At 44.1% G+C, this 18,221-nt stretch overlaps 1 protein-coding gene across 1 annotated transcript in view; it reads left to right on the plus strand.

The window, feature by feature from the left end:
* The first annotated feature begins 5,411 nt into the window (after window positions 1-5,411).
* Window positions 5,412-18,221, plus strand: part of itga10 (integrin, alpha 10) — a 172,929-nt gene continuing 160,119 nt past the window's right edge. The window contains exon 1 of the mRNA XM_069940600.1: window positions 5,412-5,557. Within this exon, the coding sequence (XP_069796701.1) occupies window positions 5,506-5,557 (52 nt within the window). The 5' untranslated portion in view covers window positions 5,412-5,505. The remainder of the gene's footprint in view (window positions 5,558-18,221) is intronic.

The following is an 18,221-nucleotide window of genomic DNA, read 5'->3' on the forward strand; positions in this document are numbered from 1 at the left end:
GTGATAAAATGCAACCCTGTCTTTCATTGACCAGAGCACTGGGGGCCAATGACTGGCTTCAAACATCATATGCTCCTCCTGATATGAGAAGGAAAGCCTCTTACTCACACCTCTTGATTATATCTCTGTGAACCCATCATACTTTATCTCCAGCAAGATGAAAGTTTGTGAAAATTTTGGTTTATATCAGCTATTCTCAACAGGAGCCATACAGCACCCACCAACCCCCCCCCCACCTCCCGGGTCACAGCACATTTCAGGGGGTTGGGCACAGACTGAGATCATAAAATAATTTTAATGTCATTGGTAAGGGGAGAAGTACGGAAGAACATTACAGCACAGTACAGGCTCTTCGGCCCATGATGTTGTGCCATCCCATATATACTTAGCCAAAAAAAACCAAAACCTCCCTAGATTGAGATTTCAGATTTATTATTAGTGTACATATAAAACATCACATATAACCCTGAGATTCTTTTTCCTGTGGATATGGCAGAATTACCACTTTCTGGTAGTGTAAAAAATATGCATCCAACATTCTCTTGTAAACAAATAAAGAACTGTAAACAGATAACAAGAAGGAAATGCAAACTGACTGTGCAATACAGAGAGAATTTTTAAAAATCAATTAAGTGCTCAAGTAAAAGTCCTTAAACGAGTCCCTGATTGATTTGTTGTTGAGGAGTCTACTGGTGGAGGGGTAGCAGTTGTTCCTGCACCTGTACCTCTTTCCTGATGGCAGCAGCGAGAGCAGTTTTTGCTGGGTAGTGAGGGTCCTTGAGAATTGCTGCTGCTCTCCAACGGCAGTGTTCCCTGTAGATGCTCTCGATAGTGGGGAGAGTTTTGCCTGTAATGTCTTGAGCTCCATCCACTACCTTTTGGAGAGCTTTACACTCTAGGTGTCCCCATACCAGACTGTGATGCAGCACACTTTCCACCACACCTCTGTAGAAATTTGCCGGGATTTCTGGTGTCATACCAAACCTCCACAAACTCCTGAGAAAGTACAGGCACTGACGTGCTTTTTTCACGGCACCCTACCTTTTAACCCTCAATTTTTCTTTCATCCATGTGCTATTATTTATTAAATAAACTGAACTGCTTCCCAGTGAAGGGGGCTCATAAACTTTGAGCAGAGTCCTAAGGGGGCCATAGACAAAAAAAGGTTGAGAATGGCTGGTTTAAATCAATGGGAAGCCGTGCAGGAGGGAGCTCAACAATTCTTGAGATAATAATGATGAAAAATAACAATATCCCAAATAAAGGACTGACCAGCATCCCCACAGAACTGCTACGTGGACTAGATTGTACACATGCTTTGTAGACAGTTCGAAAATAGATATAATGAATTGTTTTTTGTCATGAGTACTGAGATGCAGTGAAAAACTTGTTTTGTGTGCTCTCTAGGCAAGTCACTCTCTCTCTCTCTCTCTCTCTCTCTCTCTCTCTCTCTCTCTCTCTCTCTCTCTCTCTCTCTCTCTCTCTCTCTCTCCCCGACTTCATGAAGAGAAATACAGAGGCTACACTGCAAGCTGCAAACCACTAGTTGGCCACAGAAAGGACGGCCAGATGACAGTTTGCCAATAAGTATTTAAAAGAGTCTGCAGAATTCTGGAAAAAGATCTTGTGGGCAGATGAGACCAAGATTAACGTGTATCAAAGTGATGGCAAGAGCGAAGAGTGAAGAGTGGAGGCATAAAGGAATTCCCCAAGATCCAAAGTACACCACCTTTGCCAGTGGTTTGATTCTTGCATGTATTTCTATTCATGAAGTCTTCTGCAGACAGTAGTCATTCACATCCACACCTGCCTCCTGAAGAGTGTTTCTGATCTGTTGGACATAAGTTTGAGGATTTTTCTTCATTATGAGGAGAATTCTTCTGTCATCAGAAGTGGAGGTGAGGTCTTCCTTGGAATCCCAGGCCCTTTGCACTTACTGAGCTCACCAGTACGCTTTCTTCTTAATGATGTTCCATACTGTTGATTTTGGCCATCTTACAATTTGGGCAAAGTCTCACTGCAATATTCTTGATTTTCAGCTTCATAATGGCTTCTTTGACTTTCATTGGGACAACTCAGGTCCTCATGTTGAAAAATGACAACTACAGACTTTAAAGGTGATCAAAAGCTTAGAAGCAAACCCAGCTCTCTTATACCTGCACCAATGAAGCAATTAAACTGAGTACTGACAAACATCTGTGAAACCAAATTTCCCATACATTATGGGGCCCTGAAATGAGGGGACTGTATAAAAAAATGCTGTAATTTTTACGTAGTCAAACCAAAATGTTTACAAATACCCTTGAATAAACTCTGGAATGTGCATTTTAATTACATTTGAATTGTTTGATTACAAATTGATAATTGTGGAGTATAGGGGCAAATAAAAGAAAATCGTTTCTTTTCCCAAACATTATGGAAGGCACTGCATATTATAGAGCAGAGCAGTTAGTGGAAGAATAAAAGTAGCATTATAATGAAACAAAAGCTCAGAGTGCATGTTAAATCTAAAAATACAGTTAAACAATGCAGGGTATCATCTTGTACTAATGAGAGGTCCAAGAGTCTGGTAACAGCAGAAAAGAAGCTGATCTTGAATTTAACAGGAATACACAAATGTGCTGGAGAAATTCAGCAGGTCTCGAGGCATCCATAGGAAGTAAAAAGTAACCCACGTTTCAGGCCTGGGCCCTTTGTCAGGTATTCAAGTTCAAGTTTATTGTCAACCGATTGTACAAGTACAACCTGACAAAACAGCATTCTCTGGTCCTCAGTGCAAAACATGCAGACAGACAACCAGACATAACACACATACAGACACACAATTTATATACAATATATTTATACACCTGTAAAAAAAAATATATTATTGTTTAATAAATAGTAGCGGGTTATTATTTGCAGGTCATTCAGTTGTTCAGCATTCTCATTGCCTATGTGAAGAAGCTGCTTCTCAGCCTAGTGGTACTGGCTCTGATCCTCCTGTAGCTCCATCCCAAAGGGAGCAGCTGAAAGATGCTGTGTGCAGGGTGGAATCATCAATTTTGCATGCTCTCTTCAGACCACGACCTTGGTAGATCATATCGATCTGGCGGGGGTGGGGGGGGGGTGAGGAAGACCCCAGTGATCCTGTGGATTGACTTCTGATCCAATGCTCTTCAACCATTCTACACTGTGATGCAACCGGACAGGATGCTTTCGATAGAGCTTCTACAGAAGGATAACAAGATGGTGGTCGATAGTCTTGCCCACTTCAGTCTTCTCAGGAAGACCATTTGCTGTTGCACATTCCTGACAAGTGAAGAGATGTTGTGTGCCCATGATAGGTCACTAGTTAAGTGAACACCAAGGAACTTGGTGCTCTCCACTCTCTCCACCACAGAGTTGTGATGTGTAGTGGAGGGTGGTTATTTCTGGTCCTCCTGAAGTCCACGATCATCTCCTTCATCTTGACCATGTTGCGAGTTGTTACTCTTGCACCATTTCGTGAGATTTTCCACCTCTTCTCTGCAGTGCGACTCATCGTTGTTGCGGATGAGGCCGCCTGTTGTGTCATCTGTAAACTTGATGACACTGTTGGAGCTGGATCTGATGATGCAGTCAATAGCATGAACAGGAGTGGGCTCCTACACACAGCACTGAGGTGTTTGACATTCTGCTACCAACCTGGATAGACTGTGGCCTTTCCGTTAGGAAGTCTGGTATCCAGTTACAGAGAGGGGTCTTGAGTCCCACCGAGGACAGCTTTTCTAACAGCTGCTGTTGAAGGCTGTGGATGTGCCTGGCATGGAGATGAGACTTGGCTCTTGTGGCACGGAGCAAGAGCAGCTGGAAGGTGGGTCCCAAGTGGTCCAACTGCCCATTCAAACTGCTGTTGGCTCTGTACCAGCTTTAAACAGCCTGTTAAAGGAGTCAACAGTGGTTTTACTTATAATCCATGGGGTCTGGACCCAAGATGGCTGCGCCTTTGATTGGCAGCAGCCACATGGGATTGCAGGCTCCAGGAAGTGAAGGACTGGCACTGGGTGCCAGAAAACAGGGAGACAAACTCCTCCCAACTCCCCCCTCCACCCCGTTTGAGAATAAACAGAGGAGATGACCCACAATTACCACAATGGCAGACCAGAGAGGGGCTCTGAGGCTGAAGAACACGCAGACAGCAGCAGGCTTTTAGTGACTCAAGGTGAGAAACTCGTGCAGGCTGTAGGCTGCTGGAGTCTGGTTGGAGACTGGCTGAAGGGGTACCAGGTATTGGAGCCAGATGCGTGAGGGTGCAGGGGGAGAGAGAGAGACGGAGCTAGAAGAAAAGGGACAGGGGAGGGGGAAAGAAAGTTGGTCGGGTGGGGGGGGGGTTACGGAAACTGGATGTTGATGTTAATGCTATCTGGTTGGAGGATGCTCAGATGGAAGATGAGGTATTGTTCCTCTAATTTGTGGGTGGTCTTCATCTGGCCTTGCATGAGTCCATGGATTGTCATGTTAGCAAGGGAAGGGGGCAGGGAATTGAAATGGATGGCCATGGGTAGATTCCCGCTATTGCCGTGGACAGAGCCAAGATCCTCAATGAAGTGACCTCTCAGTCTGCGTCCAGTATCTCCGATGTGGAGTAGGCCACAACAGGAGCATGGGATGCAGTAGATGACCTCCTACAGATTCATGGGAAATGGTGAATCACCTGGAAATTGGTCAACACGTTGCTGCTCTATCATCAGACTACAAGAAGGCATCATGGAGATATAATATATATAAAAATATTTCTTTCTAAGCACAAGATCTGGTTGTGATCTGAAATCAAAAGCTTTAAAGGATCCTTTCTCTTTAAGTGTCCCCTGCAAGTAATGAGAGAGTCGGCAGGGAGCGAGCCAGGGTTTTCAGAGACGGTGACTGGAGGAGTGTAACTATTCCCAGCCTGTGGGAGGGGCTGTATTTATGCATGGAGACCACAGGCTGGGTATAAAGTGAGTGATGCAAAATAGTTTGGAGCATATCGCAGAACTGTTGGCTGCATCCAGTGAGGGAATAGGGAATATGATGGTTGACTGAGAGAAAGAAAGGAAGATAGGGCACACAGTGTAATGAAACAAAAAAGTACAGCATCAGTGAGAAATATGTCAGATATATAGGGAATTTAAAATGTTTGTAGAGTGACAGGAAGAGTTTCAGAGAGAAGTAGACAACAAGCAAATAGAGCTGGGAAAATAAAACAGAGTGAGAACACCTCTGGGGGAAAGTTTACTTATTGAGAGAAAAGTTCAGAAATAGGTACAGTGGGAAGAGCGCAATGGAAAGAGGAACTTAGATTGACGACGAGACGTTGCACAATTGTGCTGCTGTTCCCTCGAGCCCCCCCCCCCCCAACCCGTGCCCAACTGACCCTGTGTTGCAAGAGGCAGGGGCTTAAACACAACAGCCTTTTGCTGCATTTTCTTCAGGCGTGTGGAAACGGCTGGCAACCCCAGGGGTGTGTGCGACATTCCTGCTGCGTTCGAATGTTTGCTGGTGGCCATGGAGTTACACAGATGTTCCATTATCCTCTACCTACTCATCCTGTGGAAAGGTAAGGATTTTCTTTCTCTCCCTATTGCCCTCTGTGCTGTTAAACATCCCCTTCTCTTCCATCCCACCAGTGCACCCTGTTTATGTCCAATATCATTCCCACTCTCCCCCCTCAGAGAATAACAATAAAAGGGCTCCTGTAGTAAGAAATTAGCTTGCTCATTTCCTTGGTGTAATTTCCCACAGCTCTGGAGGTTTGATTCAAATTCCATTTACTTGACTTTACTTTTTTACCCCCCCGAAGGGAAGAGGTTATTTTTATTTAAAATAGTAAGTAAGCAAGCTGTTGACCCACATGGAGAGATATTCACTGTGACGGAGTTCAATGGGTCTAATTATTTGGAACAGTATTATAGAAGATAGAAATCTACAGCACAGTGCAGGCCCTTTGGCCCACAGTGTGGTGCTGACTGAAGAACCTAGAATTTCCCTACTGCGTAACCCTCCATCCCGCGCTGTCTCTTAGGAGTTTGTACGTTCTACCCGTGTCTGCATGGGTTTCCCCTGGGTGCTCCGGTTTCCTCCCACCTTCCAAAATGTATGGGTTATAGGTTGATTTGGGTGTAATTGGGCAGCATGGGAATAAATGGTTGGAATTAGCTTCTTCCGTGCTGTGAATAAAAAAAACCTCACTTCCATGCCCCTATCTAATAGTGTCTTAAAAGATTCTATTGTACCTGCCTCCACCACTGTTACTGGCAGCACATTCCATGCACCCACGACTCTGTGTGAACAACTTACCTCTTACACTCCTCCCTCCCCCTTTACCTACTCCTAATCACAAATCTATGCTCTCTCATGTTTGGCATTTCAACCCCGGGTAAAAAACCTCTGGCTGTCCACACGATCAATGCCTCTCATTATCTTGTACACCTCTGTCAGGTCGCCCCTCGTCCTCCATCACTCAAAAGAGAAAAACCCAAGTTCACTCAACCTATTCTCCTATAAGGCGCGCTCTCCGATCCAAGCGGCATCTGTGTAAATCTCCTCTGCACCCTCTCTATAGCATCCACATTCCTCCTGTAATGAGGGAATCAGAACTGAACACAATATTCCAAATGGGGTCTAACCCAAGTCTTATCAGAGTGGCGATTTAGTCAGGGGGTAAAGCTAAGAATTCGGATTAACCAATAGATCAATTAAAAGCAAGAATTTTCAGATACTGGTAATCCAAAGTAAAATAGGAAATACTGGAAATAGCAGGTCAAACAGCATCAGATGGAAGAAAACACTTTTTTTATTTCAAGTTACAGTGGTGAAATCTCAGTGATAGGGTGGAGGCAAGAGAGCCTCTGTGATACAAATCGTGTTGATGTAACTGAGGTGAGGTGCTGAAGGTGGGGTTAATTGTAGCTGATTTACACAATGGTGCTGCAGAGAGAGAGCGAGTGAGCGATGAATGAGAATAGAAGGGGGAGAGAAAAGAAAGCATGATGAAGGAACTGTGAGATGATTGCTTCAGCTGCTCAAAATCTGAAATAAAAGAGAATGCTTGAAATATTCAGCATTGGGTTTGGAGTGAAGGAATTTGAATGTTATGGCAAAGTTGTATAAGATATTGCTGAGGCCAAAGTTGGAGTATTATATGCAGTTTTGCTCACCTAATTACAGGAAATATATCAATAAGATTGAAAGAGTGCAGAAAAGATTTATTAGGATGTTGCCTGGACTTCAGGAATTGAGTTATTGGAAAAGGTTAAACAGGTTAGGATTTTATTCCATGGAGTGTAGAGTAATGAGGGGAAATTTGATCAAGGTATACAAAATTATGATGGGTATAGTTGGAGTAAATTTCTAGCAGGCTTTTTTCTCTGAAGATTGGAGAGATAAAATCTGGAGAGCATGGGTTAAGGGTGTGTTACAGGCCCAGAGGACCCCGCAACCCAGCAGCGATAGAAGTTCACCAAGACATGGTTACTTAAACAAAAGTTACTTCTAATTTTCTTTAAACATAAAAATAGGATCAAACTTTAACTTATTACTATTAACTGAACCTAACTTAACCCCCTCTAATTCTAAGCGCATGTGTATGTAATGTGAATATGTTCAGGAAAGTTCATGATTCACAGTCCAATCTCACTTCTCAGTCCTCCAAGTTCACCAGTATCGGGCAATTCTTATACTGTGCTCAGAATTTAACATATATGAATTTTCACCAAGCTCTGTTGTTTAAAGGTAATTGGTTACCACTCAGGAAAGTTCTTGTTGGTTTCAAAGAGAGATGCTTTGTTCATTGGACATTCACAAACTGATTTACTTTCATCAGTTACCTCAGTGTCTTGCTGAAGAAACTTCAGCAAGAGTCCAGGTCACTACAGAGTTCCTCTTGTTTCCCTTATTTCAGGAAAAACACTCTAGCCAGCCTCTTGTAAGGATCACAAGGGCTTTGAACAGGCTGAACTCAGAACTCACAACCCATCTTCAAAATGGGGTTTTCATCCAAGCTGCCAGCTTGTCATGTTGCAGCTTCCTAAAGCCACTGCAGAAGAACACCAACTGAATTCTCTCTCTCTCTCTCTCTCACTCACTCACTCTCTCTCTCTCTCTCTCTCTCTCTTTCTCTCTCTCTCTCTCTCTCTCTCTCCTGTTTCATTTGCATCAGCTTTTGATGTTCCTTGGTAAAGCATTTCCAAAATAGATTTTATTGTCTCTCCAAAAAGGGCATTCGGTGCCTCAGTGTCTCACTTTCAGCAAAGCTCTTGCATTTTAAATGAGATGTGAAGTCTTACTCTGTTTGTGGTGACCTACACTAAACCCCTCACAATCTATCTCCTTTAAAAACCTATTTATATATAATATACCCATCACAGGTGAAAGGAGAAAAGTTTAAAGGGAACATAAGGGGGAACTTCACAAAAGAGAATGTAGAATGTGCAGTCAGCTGAAGTGGTGAATGGGGGCTCAATTTTAACATTTAAGAAAAATTTGGACTGGTACATTGATGGGAGGGGTATGATCCTGGTGCAGGTTAATGGGACTAAGGAGAATAATAGTTCAGCAAAGACCAGAAGGTCTAAAGGGCCTTTTTACTGTGCTGGAGTGTTCTGTGGTTCTAAATCAGGCAGCATCTGTGGAGAGAGATGAAACCAGAATATGTGGATGACCTTGCTTCAGAACTGGCCAGTTCTGAGGATACATGTACGATGGCCCATGGCTAATTGCCTATCAGTAGCATTAGTGGACTATTGCAGTGGCATTCTAATAAAAGGGTAGTAAAGAAGTTGTAGCACATGGGCAAGTCTTTCTATAAAATTGTTGCACTGGTTCTTTTCATTGGTCAGGGACTGGAGGGAAACTGCCAAGATGAATGAGTTTTTGACAGGTCATGGCCTGTACTCGTTGGAATTTAGGAGAATGAGGGTGGAATCTCATTGAAACATTTTAAATGTTGAAAGGCATGGGCAGAGTAGACGTAGAAAGGTTGTTCCCCACGGTGGGAGAGTCTAGGACAAGAGGGCACAACTTCAGAATTGAAGGGCTTCCACTTAGAACAGAGAAGCTGAGGAATTTCTTCAGCCAGAGGATAGTGATTCTATGGAATTTGTTTCTGCAGACAGCTGTGGAGATCATGTCATTAGTTGTATTTAAGGCAGAGATTGATTAGCCAGGGCATCAAAAGGTTATGGGGAGAAAGTCGTGCAATGGGGCTGAGTGGGAAAATGTATCAGCTCATGATTAAATGATGGGGTGGACTTGATGGGCTGAATGGTCTATTTCTGGTCCTATATTCTATGATCTCAATGAGAAATCAATCTAGTAGCCAGTGGACCATCAGTGCACCCTTGTTAGAATTGATTTGTCGGACTAGTTTGGACCAATAATTACATTCGGGTTGAGATTAGTTCAATAGTGCATTTCTCTCAAAGAGAATTTATATGGGGTAACATCACCAACAAGGGTAGAGACTGGGTTGTAGTGCAGAGTTTGATTAACACTGATCACAACTACTAAGCAACTTGACATGCTTCATTCCAAGAGTGCTCCATCATTTAATCCGCACTCCAAAACTGCGTAACTGTGCATAGGTTGGAAGCTGTACTGCTTGATGGCTTCCTCGCATGCTTTCTTGGTCTCCTTTAACTCGAGGATTTGGGCGTGTCCAAAGTGCAAGAAGAGGCAGCATGGTGGAAACCTCATTCAGACTTGGTGGATTGGAGGATACGTGTTGCTCACGTGAATGTCGCTTCATCCTGGTGAATGTTTTTGCGGTTGGTGGAGAGAAGGACTTAGATGAGTGTGGGGATGCAGTATTGACCACCTACAATGAACTGACATGGAGTTCCAACAAAAGTGCACTTCATGGAATTCAGCTCTCTGAATTGCGAGCATTTGCCCCCCAGATATTGAAGAGACCAGCATTGCACGTGAGGTGCACTTGCATTCCAGCTCGTTGAGATGACCTCTTGTGTGACATTTCAGCTGACTTCCAGCTTTCGCACCTCTTTCTCAGAGATGCAGTCGAAGGTTCAGCAGTGGAAAGGGTCAAGAAGTTCCTGGAGACCTATCCTGGGGCCTTCATGTCGAAGTAATCTCAAAGAAGGCTGACCAGTGGCTATATTTCTTGAGGAGTTTGAGGAGATTAGGTATGTCACCAAAGACTCTTGCAAATTTCTGCAGGTGTACTGCGGATAGCATTTTGACCAGTTGCATCACTGTCTGGTATGGAGGTGCCAATACACAGGACAAGAAAAGACTACAGAAAGGTGTGAACTCAGCCAGCGCCGTCATAGGCACCAGTCTTCACTCCATCGAGGATATCTACAACAGGTGGTGTCTTAAGAAAGCAGCCTCTATCCTGAAGGATCCTCACTACCCCGGCCCATGCTGCTTTCACTCTGCTGTCATCAGGAAAGGAGGTACAGGAGCCTGAAGATGAACACTCAACGGTACAGAAACAGCTTCTTTCCTCTACCATCAGATTTCTGAATGGACAATGAACCACAGAAACTACCTCACTTTCTCTTTGTTTTGATCTAATTTATTTATTTTTAAATGTAATTTATAGCAATACTGTAATCCTGCTGTAAAAGAATGAATTTTGAGACACGTTCGTGACAATAAATTCTGATTCTGACATCACATCCGTAGCAAGAAGGTGTTGTGCTTTCTCAAGTCATTGGGATTGTCCTGTTGTTGAAGTGAAATACTGAGACTTTGTGGTTGTCTCTGCTGTACCTTCGTAGTTCTTCCACTGATAGAGTTGGTCGAATTAAGCCTTTGGTCAATGGTGACCTCCGAAGTATGGATCCTGATCAATGGTTTTGCCTCTGAAGGCACAGGTGAATATAATGTGTATTTCCCTATTTATGTGTGTGAAAAATAAAAGATGTTCCGTTTGATGGAATGGGTTTTGTAGTGTCCATGTTTTTAACCTCCTTTGCCACTTTGGTATTATGTGTGACAGGGAATACCGTCCATATACCATTGTGGCTTTGGGCTGCTTAAAGTTCCTGTGCTGATCCTGAGCTGCTGACTTGAGCACCACAGGGTCTATTGAATAATGCTTCATAAAATACTGTGGTCAATCAACATCCAAAATGAAAGCACAAATTGTTCAGCAGGGCAGGCAGAGTCTGTAGGGGAGAGATTAGGGAGCAGGGGTTCTTCTCAGACTGGAGACCTGTGACTAGTGGCATGCCGCAGGGATCGACGCTGGGACCATTGTAGTTTGTCATCTATATCAATGATCTGGATGATAATGTGGTGAATTGGATCAGCAAACTTTCAGATGACACAAAGATTGGAGGTGTTGTGCACGACGAGGAAGGCTTTCAAAACTTGCAGAGGAATCTGGACCAGCTGGGAAAATGGGCTGCAAAATGGCAGATGGAATTTAATGCAGGCAAGTGTGAAGTGTTGCATTTTGGAAAGAAAACCAAAAAAGGACATACACGGTGAATGGTTGGGTACTGAGGAAAGCAGTAGAACAGAGAGATCTGGGAATACAGATACATAATTCCCTGAAAGTGGCGACACAGGTGGACGGGGTTCTAAAGAGAGCTTTTAGTGTATTGGCCTTCATCAATCAAAATATTGAGTATAGGAGTTGGGATGTTGTGGTAAAGTTGTCAATTTTGGAGTATTGAGTGCAGTTTTGGTCACCTAACTTCAGGAATAGATATGATTGAAAGAGTGAAGAGAAGATTTACTAGGATGTTGCCCGGACTACAGGAACTGAGTTACAGGGAAAGGTTAAATAGGCTAGGACTTTATTCCCTGGAGCGTTGAAGAATGAGGGGAGATTTGATATTTAAAATTATGAGGGGTGTAGACAGAGTAAATGTAGATCGGCTTTTTCCACTGAGGTTAGGTAAGATACAAACTAGAGGACATGGGTTAAGGGAGAAAGGGGAAAAGTTTAAGGGGAACATTTGGGGAAACTTCTTCACACAGAGAGTGGTCTGAGTGTGGAACAAGCTGCCAGCTGAAGTGGTGAATGCAGGCTCAATTTTAACATTTCAGAAGAATTTGGACAGGTACATGGTTGGGAGAGGTATGGAGGGATATGGACTGGATGCAGGTCAGTGGGACTAGGCAGAATAATAGTTTGGCACAAACCAGAAGGGCTGAAGGGCCTGTCCCTGTGCTGTATGTCTAAATTTTTAAAACTAATTAAATTTAAGAGCACTTATTTCCCCTCTGCACCAGTCAAAGGGATGATGAGAAGAAAGTTTGTGGAAACTTTAAAACGGATATGTACACAGAACCTCTTGCAGGGTTAATGATCACAACTGTATCCGGATTAGGGCCAGTGTTGGGGGATGAACTTCAAGAACCCAGCTGCACCAAGTGCACAGTTATGGCCAAATTGTTTGCCTACAGCAGATCTATCAGCAATATTTACAAAGCTTGCTTCAGTAGGACCTGTTGACACAGGAGTGTGACAAATGGAATTCGGATAGGAAGTGTGTGCATGCACGATTTTTAGAAAAAACATCTTTGCAGACGCACACCCCCTCCAAACAGTAATGCTTTTTTTTAACCTCAGTAATGTTTGAAATTTTTCAGGGCTCACAGAAAATGTACTCCCTTTCAAGCCATCATTCCAAAATATCTGGCAACAGCCACCTATACAAATAATGCTTTACTTTGGAAGAGAATTAGTCACTCTTTCCATTAGTTCCTTGCGGAAAGGAATAAATCACCGATTGAGGGCACTATTAGAACCTCAGCACGTGTTTCACCAAAGAAATATATACACGGAACAGCTGTGATTTTTTTTCCTCTCTCCTTGTAACTTTATTTGAAGGAAAGCTCCAGGTAGCTGGTTGAAACAGGATACTGCAGTTTGGATTACTCCTCGAGAGTAATCAATGAATGGAGGTGAAAAGGCGATCGCTGGTATTTCTGGTGACACAGCTAAACTGAAGCTGGGTTGTAAGTCTGGGCTGAAAAATCAAACAGGGCTTGTTCTGTTCCAACAGTAGACGGTCTGTCAGAGCCATCCTTGTCCACACCCTCCCTCCCCACACAGGAAGAACACACCCCACCCACACTACAAACACCATGGTGATTAGAGTGCTGCAGGAACATTCAAGCCCTGGTTATATTTTTAATGGCTAACTTTTGTGTAATTGTTTCACAAGACACTCTATTCACATCCAGCCCTGGTGGTGAGAGGTGTGACCAGCTTGTGACTCCCTTCCTTTCACTCTGGCACCTGGCTCTTTTACCTGGTCGCACTGCGGAGGAGAGGCGGAGAATCTCGTGACGCGGTGCGAGAGTAACAACTTGAGTCTCAACGTGGACAAGATGAAGAAGATTATCTTGGACTTTAGAAAGACCAGGAATGACCACCCTCCACGACATATCTGTAGTGTAGAGATTGGAGAGCACTGAATTCCCTAGAATTCACTTAACTCGTGACCTATCCTGGACACTCAACATCTCCTTACTTGTCAAGAAGGAGCAGCAATGACTGCACTTTCTGAGAAGACTGAAGTGGCCACCATAGAGAGCGTCCTGGCCGGCTGCATCACAGTGTGGGACAGTTGCTGCAGAGAAATGAATCAGAGATCAATGCACAGGACCAAAAGAGTGGCAGAGAAGATCAGTGGAGTCTTCCCCCCTCCCCCCCCCAACTAACGATGTGATCTACCGGGATTGTTGTCTGAAGAGGGCATGCAGAATCATTGAGGACCCCTTCCACCCTATCCACAGCATCTTTCAGCGGCTCCCATCAGGGAAGAGATATAGGAGGATCAGAGCCAGCACCACCAGGCTGAGAAACAGCTTCTTACCACGGGCAGTGAGAATGCTGAATGACCAAAGGAACCGCTCACACTAAATATCTGAGTCCCTCATGTTTATGAATCAACAATATTTATTTATTTGTGTGCATGAATACTGGTCCTGCATATGTATTGTTTATCTGTATGTATATTGTTTCTGGCTGTGTGTCTGTGTGTTTTAAACCAAGGACGGGAGAACACTGTTTTGTCAGGTTGTACCTGTACAATCAGATCACAATAAACTTGACTTATATTCCAGCACAGGAACTTGAAACTTTGGTGCCAGTTTATATACCGCTCCTCAAAGTGCAGCCACAACAATTGGTGGAAGCTTGCACTTGTGTCCATTTCTCTCCAATTGCAAGAATTAGAATTCCATTGTACAATCTGGTGGAATAATCAACTTTTGTGGAGAGCTAGTGAAGCATTAGTTAAGATTAACAACCTTTATTTAGTGGCTGTCTCGTGCTTTAATCTTATTAATAAGTAGTAGAGTCATGGGGAGTTGTTTTAGCAGTTCAACAGTCGTTCAGCATCCCTACTGCCCATGGGAAGAAGCTGTTCCTCAGCCTGGTGGTTCTGGCTCTGATCGTCCTGTATCTCTTCCCTGACGGGAGCGGCTGGAAGATAGTGGTCGATATCCTCACATATTTTGTGAGCCCTCTTTAAATTACGATCCCAGTAGATCATATCGATGGTGGGGGGGGGGGGGGGGGAAGAGGTAGACACCAGACAAGCAACCACAATTTCCAGTCAGTTGCAAGGAAAATCTCAGCAACTCCCCTCAAAAAGAGATCTTTTTTAAAAAAAAGTTCATCACTTTTCAAAGGGGGAACTTTGGGCAATGGAAAGACTCTCGTGGGGATTATTAGTTAAAATAATGAGTGCAGTGCACAAATCTAATTTGCAAGCAACATTTAAGATTTCTGAATTGCTTTGTTACTGAGCGATGTGTCTTTATTATATATCTTTAAATCAACCGTTAGATATACACTTTTTTCAATGGAGCAGACCATTATAGAACATAGAACCATACAGCACAGGAACATGCTTTTTGGCCCATTGTGTCAGTGCTGAGCCTGATGTCCAAATCAAACTAAAACTCTGCTGTTTGTACAATATCTATCCTTCAGTACTGGGCCCTTGTTTGCAGAATGCTATGATTTCTCGATTGTGCTCAAAAGGTGCAAGGAATCTTTCACTAAGGGGGAGAGTTGTCCACATTCAGACATAGTTCATCTCTGGTGATCAGAACCAGCCATGAGAGTCACAGTGAGTAAAGTGAAGGTCAGTGAGTAGCACAGACGTTGCTGGCAGTACTAATTCTTGTTTTTTAAAACCGATACTGCAGAAAAAATGTTTCTGCCCATCTGTTTATTCCTTTATATTCTGTTTTTTTTCCTTCTCTGGGTACAGGTAAACAGGTACTATAAAGTGCACCATCAAAATATCTCTGCTGTAAAGAACCTGCTGAGTTTCTCTAGCACTTTTGTGTATAAACCATCTTTCACGCACGAGTCACAAGTCAGCATTTAGAGTTTCAGAGTTTAGACACACAGCACGATAACAGGCCCTTCGACTCACGAGCCCGTGCCCTCCAAATACACCAATCCCAGCAGGTTTTTGGAATATGGGAGGAAACCGGAGAACCTGGAGGAAACCCACGCAGACACGGCAAGAACATACCAACTCCTCACAGACAGTGCTGGATGTGAACCCAGTTCACTGTCGCTTTAATAGCATCATTAACTGTGAAGTCCACTTTTTAAAAAGGTTATTGCAGAAAAAGTATTTCTCTCCATCTGTTTGTTCCTTCATATCCTACATTTGTTTTCTCTCTGGGGTACAGGTTAACAGGCAGCAATAAGTGCACCATTAAAATATCTTGGTGATAAAGAATGCTCCTGAGTTTCTCCAGCACTTTTGAGTATTAAACCATTGTTCATGCACAAGTCAGTGTTTAGAGTTTTTTAAGAGTTCAGACATACAGCCACGGTAAAAGGCCCTTCTGGCCCATGAGTCCGCACGGCCCAATTACACCCATGAGGTCAATTAACGTCTTGACCCTGTACGTCTTTGGAATGTGGGAGGAAGCCGGGGCATCAAGAGGAAACCATTCAGGCACAGGGAAAATGTATAAACTCCTTACTGATGGGGCTGGATTCGACCCAGGTTGCTGCCACTGTAGTGGCATTGAGCTAACCATTCTGCTCACAACTGAGAAACAGGTACTGAGAAAGATTGCAATCTTTCTTTTCTTTCTTTTCTTTGGCTTGGCTTCGCGGACGAAGATTTATGGAGGGGGTAAAAGTCCACGTCAGCTGCAGGCTCGATTGTGGCTGACAAGTCCGATGCGGGACAGGCAGACACGGTTGCAGCGGAAAATTGGTTGGTTGGTGTTGGGTGTTGGGTTTTTCCTCCTTTGTTTTTTGTCAGTGAGGTGGGCTCTGCGGTCTTCTTCAAAGGAGGTTGCTGCCCGCCGAACTGTGAGGCGCCAAGATGCACGGTTTGAGACGATATCAGCCCTCTGGCGGTGGTCAATGTGGCAGGCACCAAGAGATTTCTTTAGGCAGTCCTTGTAACTCTTCTTTGGTGCACCTCTGTCACGGTGGCCAGTGGAGAGCTCGCCATATAACACGATCTTGGGAAGGCGATGGTCCTCCATTCTGGAGACGTGACCCACCCAGCGCAGCTGGATCTTCAGCAGCGTGGACTCGATGCTGTCGGCCTCTGCCATCTCGAGTACTTCGATGTTAGGGATGAAGCCGCTCCAATGAATTTTGAGGATGGAGCGGAGACAACGCTGGTGGAATTGTTCTAGGAGCCGTAGGTGATGCCGGTAGAGGACCCATAATTCGGAGCCGAACAGGAGTGTGGGTATGACAACGGCTCTGTATACGCTTATCTTTGTGAGATTTTTCAGTTGGTTGTTTTTCCAGACTCTTTTGTGTAGTCTTCCAAAGGCGCTATTTTTTCTTTTACACTTTCTTTTACACAACTGACATCCACACACACACATTACAGTAGGGAATGTTAGAATTCCTAAAAGATGCTCCATTATTTTAGGTGCTCTCTCCAAAGGCCAAGGAGTCTCTCTGACCCAGCCCAAATCATGCTTCACAACAAATAAAATATTTCCTGATCCTGCAAGCTGAGCTGTTCACACCATTTATACTTCTCCTCCTCATATTCCCTCCTCACAAACTTTCTTCAGCTGTTTATATGCTCTTGTTCGGATGGGAGATCTCAACCTGTGAAGTTTCCAGCATCTGTTGGTCCTTCATCCGCTGAGCCCCTGAGCCACTGCCTTGGTCACTGTCCTTCTTAATGGGGACTCTCCCTGTCACTGGTGCCCTGCACTGGTGCCCTGCACTGGTCTGCTGCTCCTCTGGAGTGTGCACCTCTCGTGATACGCTGCCCAGCAAAGGTGCCACCATCTTGGGCACAGACTTCCATTGTTGCAGAATTTAGAACATTACAGCACAGAAACAGGCCCTTTGGCTCTTCTAGTCCATCCTGATCCATTTTTCTGCCTAGTTCCTCTGACCTGCACCCAGTCCATAGGGTGAATAAAAAAACTCTGGTTCCTTTAATTGGCTGTTCAAAGTCTAAACGGGGCCATTGGCATTAAGACCGGGTGGTAGGACTCTGAAGACCAGAGCCACATCTCGTTCCCTGCTCTCCCAGGTCCCAACCAGTGGCAGCACTGCATTTACAGCAGGTTCTCTCAGTGCCATCATTATTTTTCCCTTTGCTTTTTGTAGTTCTGGGCAGAGCAATCCTCACACCAGGTTGAGATGCAGCTGGAGAGGAGACCTTCTATGGTGCATCTATAAAAATTGGAAAGGGACACTGGAGCTATCACTGGATTTGGTCATGCTTCTGAGGAAGAAGTGGTCTTGGCCATTGGTTGGACCAGGATAGATCACGGGTGGTATTGCAAGTGGAATAGCATATAAGAGCAGGGATATGATGTTGAGGCTTTATAGGGCACTGGTGAGATGTCACTTGGAGTATTATGAGCAGTTTTGGGCTCGTCATTTAAAAAAGGATGTGCTGATGTTAGAGAGGGTTCAGAGGAGGATGATTTTGGGAATGAAAGGGTTAAATGAGGAGTGTTTTTCAGCTTTTAGCCTATACTCATTGGAATTGAGGTGGAATTGCATTAAAACATTTCAAATGTTGAAAGGTATGGACAGAGTAGATGTAGAAAGGTTGTTTCCCATGGTGGGAGAGTCCAGGACAAGAGGCCACAACTTCAGGATTGAAGGGCGTCCACTTGGAACAGAAATGCGGAGGAATTTCTTTAACCAGAGGTTGGTGAATCTGTGAAATTTGTTGCCACAGGTGGCTGTGGAGGCCGGGCCATTGGGTGTATTTAAGGTATTTAAGTTCTTGTTTAGCCAGGGCATCAAAGGTTATGGGGAGAAGGCC

This window comes from Narcine bancroftii, chromosome 5 (genome assembly GCF_036971445.1).
Source record: "Narcine bancroftii isolate sNarBan1 chromosome 5, sNarBan1.hap1, whole genome shotgun sequence".
Taxonomy (NCBI): Eukaryota; Metazoa; Chordata; class Chondrichthyes; order Torpediniformes; family Narcinidae; genus Narcine; species Narcine bancroftii.